Source organism: Triticum urartu, chromosome 7, assembly GCF_003073215.2.
Source record: "Triticum urartu cultivar G1812 chromosome 7, Tu2.1, whole genome shotgun sequence".
Lineage (NCBI taxonomy): Eukaryota > Viridiplantae > Streptophyta > Magnoliopsida > Poales > Poaceae > Triticum > Triticum urartu.
The window spans coordinates 186,791,632-186,795,024 of NC_053028.1; the positions used below are offsets into that span (position 1 = coordinate 186,791,632).

The 3,393-nt window shown below is 51.0% G+C and overlaps 1 protein-coding gene across 1 annotated transcript; it reads right to left on the reverse strand.

Moving 5' to 3' along the window:
• Positions 1–815: 815 nt before the first annotated feature.
• On the reverse strand, positions 816–2,213 carry LOC125522064. Its single transcript, XM_048687135.1, has 3 exons — positions 1,780–2,213; positions 1,462–1,706; positions 816–1,374 (listed from the first exon to the last, which is right to left on the reverse strand). The coding sequence occupies exons 1-3, from the start codon at positions 1,945–1,947 to the stop codon at positions 1,011–1,013; spliced, it is 777 nt and encodes a 258-aa protein (XP_048543092.1). The 5' UTR covers positions 1,948–2,213; the 3' UTR covers positions 816–1,010.
• Between the last annotated feature and the right edge of the window lie 1,180 nt (positions 2,214–3,393).

Consider the following 3,393-nt stretch of genomic DNA (forward strand, 5'->3'; position numbering starts at 1 on the left):
TAGTCAGGTTATCGTGGCGTACAATACATGTGCCAGTTAATGTATTTGGGACATGATTAAATGGGGTAGAGTCTAAGACAGACACATATTTGAGTTGGAGTGTGTGCATTACTTTGGGCCATTTGGAATCGCTTGAATGACGTTATATTTAATCGAAGCATCACAAATTTTTTTGTGGGCCATGGCATCTGGAAGGATTCACACATGGTCGTTACTCAGCCGTGCGGAAGTCAGGGAGCATATGGCCTATGGATACAATCGCTCGGAGATGGTAGCATGGGATACGTACAACCTGTTTGGGTAACGGTCCAATAGTAGAATATGTGTTTAGTCATCTGGTCCTATTTTAACCGGTTGTGTCATTTTATTCCTTTACGTTCGAGTTTGCTTGCAAATATGAGTTGAACTACGTACTTTGTTGCTATCTTGCTTAACAAAATGGTTATGTGCATCATTTGATGCAGAGGCCGATTGTTTTTAAAAAGACTTGCTAGTAGACTGAAAATTCATCATCCTTAGTCTAACGCCTCCAAGCTAATATTAGTTCTGTCCATAACTAGCTTCCATAGTCATTTACAAGAAGCACAAGAAAGGTTGCGAGAAGAACAAAAAAGAGCAATTCAGGTTGAAATACAAGCACAAGAAGCGAGACAATAAGAAATCTGCTGAAGCCAATGAGAAGGACCCCAGTGTCCCAATAGTTCTACTGTATGTAGAAAAAATAGAAGTAGTGGGCTAGTGTAGTGCTTAACATGGATTTCACGATAGGAATTTTGGATGGAACCCTGTCAAAATCAGTATGCTAACCCACCAGATGAACCATGAACTTGGATACCATGTTTGACGAGTAGATGACGATGTCGTGATTATATCGGTTGATTCCGATTTCTCTGCATCTCATTTGTTTCAGGGATGGAATACTTGCAATGAGAATTGTGTGGCTGATCATTCCTCACATGTGACGGAACTTGGCACGTACGTGCAGGTTCTGTAACAAAATATTTACATGATCAACTGAAGAATGTTACAGGCGATAATATCGGGTTGTTGATAATCGCATTTCGAGGACTTGGTTGGCTTGTAGCTAGAATAGAAGCCAGAGCCCCCTGATCAGGCCGTTTCCTGACTGTAAACTGGTACTGGTGCAGTGGCAGGGAGTTGCTGTCCAGCATGTGTAGGATGACCACCATGAACACTGAGCAGACGAACATCGGTATCGGCCCGAATATCCACATCAGCAGCGTCGTTGCGAAGTAGAGTGCTCGGAGCCCCATGGACCAGAAGTTGCCGCCCCGGATCACCGCATGCTGCATGTAGCTCGCCGGGACGTCCGAGTCCAGCGTGGTCACCAGGAAGCTGGCTTGGACGTAGTACCTGATCAGTTGCAGAGCAACCAGATGCTGAGTCGTCTTTGAGAAATCGGTCTTAATCTAAGGTTTGGCAAAGCGGCCGGCAAGCTACCTTGCGGAGTGGATGAAGCAAGTGAAGGACACCAGAAAGCAGACGAGGAGGGAGATGTACTTGACCGCCGCCGTCGCCTGGCTGTTGTCGCCGTAGACGAGCTCCGTCATGAACACCTTGCTTGTGCTGCTGACCCAGGCGCCGATGAGCGAGCCCAGCGCGATGGACAGCGAGGCCAGGTTCGTGGACGCTGCGATACTGCTGGAGATCACGCTCAGCGCCAGCCCGGTCTCCTCCGGAGCCGCCTGCCAGCAAACAGGAGAGCAGATGAAGGAAAGTCCTCATGGTTCCTGCAAGGGAAGGAACCGCTGCAGTTACCTGGGCCATGCGGCGAACCCACGCCAGCTTGTTGTGATTCTCGTAGCCGATGACGGTGGCGGCCGGATGCCGGAGGATCCGGTAGAGGAGGATGAGGTGGTAGCCGAACATGATGAGCAGGCCGCACGGCACCAGCACCAGGTCCAGGGAGCCCTTGTCGAGCATCATCTTCTCCTCTTCCCTTACCTCACTTTTCTCTCTTTTATTATGAATGAACCATATGGTTCCATGACGAGTATGCGATATGGTCTTGGCCGGAGGAGTAATGGACCGGTTGCTTATGGGTTTTGTTCTGCACAGACTAGTAGTACCCGTGCTGTCCGATTGTTGCTTTGGGTGCAAGATATACGAGCAAGGGAAGCAACTCCGGCGAGCTTTGCTTGAAAGAAAGGCGCTGAGGTTGACGCTTCACTGCTTATTATTGGGTCTGACTGACATCTTTGGACCAGGCCTGGATCAACGTTTCCCCGGCTTCGCAACCATGACTCGAGTTTGATCGAACTTGGTGCTTGGGAGGCTCGCAGTCGCTAGGGAATTTATAATCCCCGCCTCACAGATTGCGTCCAAATATGGCGCTTTTTTTTAGCGCGCTGAAGCACGCAACATTATGTTGATAGATAAAACAATATCCCGTACTAAAAGAGTCGTCGCGCGAAATAAAAAAAAATAAAAAAGAGGGCTCAACCTCAAATACTCCGAGACATCAAACATTAGGGCCTAGCAGTTCTTTTCAGCTGCGGCTCACTACCAGAAAAACTTGTGTTGCCGACGGCCAAATATATGCCGACGGCCCCCGTCGGCATAGATGGGCATACCCCGACGGCCCAGCTAAAGCCGTCGGCGTAGAAAGGCCGTCGGCGTATGGCCCTCTATGCCGACGGGGGCCGTCGGCAAAGATCAGCCGTCGGCGTTGCTTAGAATATACCTACGGCGGCCGTCGGCATAGAGTAGGCCGTCGGCATATCGCGTGGGCCCGTCTATCCGGGCGGTGACGGCAGTTTGACGGTGTCAGGCTACGCCGACGGGCTAACGGTGGCCGTCGGCATAACTATGCTGACGTCATCGATCCACGGCGTTCGCCGGTCCCGTGGGGTGGCATTTCTATGCCGACGGCTAGGCCGTCGGCATAGGCCTGGCCCATGGTTTTTGCCACGTCATCGATCCCCTCCCTACGCCACATCATCAATCCAGGGCTCTACCATTCCGTGGCCGTAGCTATGCCGACGGCTTTGCCGTAGGCATAGATTTCTAATAATATTTTAATATTTTATTTATTTTCTCTTTTTATTTTTTATTTTTCTCCAATACTAATTTCATTAACTTAAATGTACAGAAAACATATATCGATTGCCCCCCGCACGGGCCTTCTTCCGTCATGTCACGGAGAGGTTAGACGGGACGGGGTACCTGTGGGGGGTACCAATGCCACCAGGTGTTGCGGTGGGCCCTCCTACGGTTGTGGAAACGTGGTGGCAGGCGCAGGCACGCGGCTCCGGGGTGTGCCCCCTCCCCCCCTCACGGGCGTCGATGCCGCCGTGCCCCGGAGGGGGGAAAACGGCCACGTCGGGCCGACGCAGAGGGAATCTTGGGGTGGGTTGTGTCGGGACAGTGTTG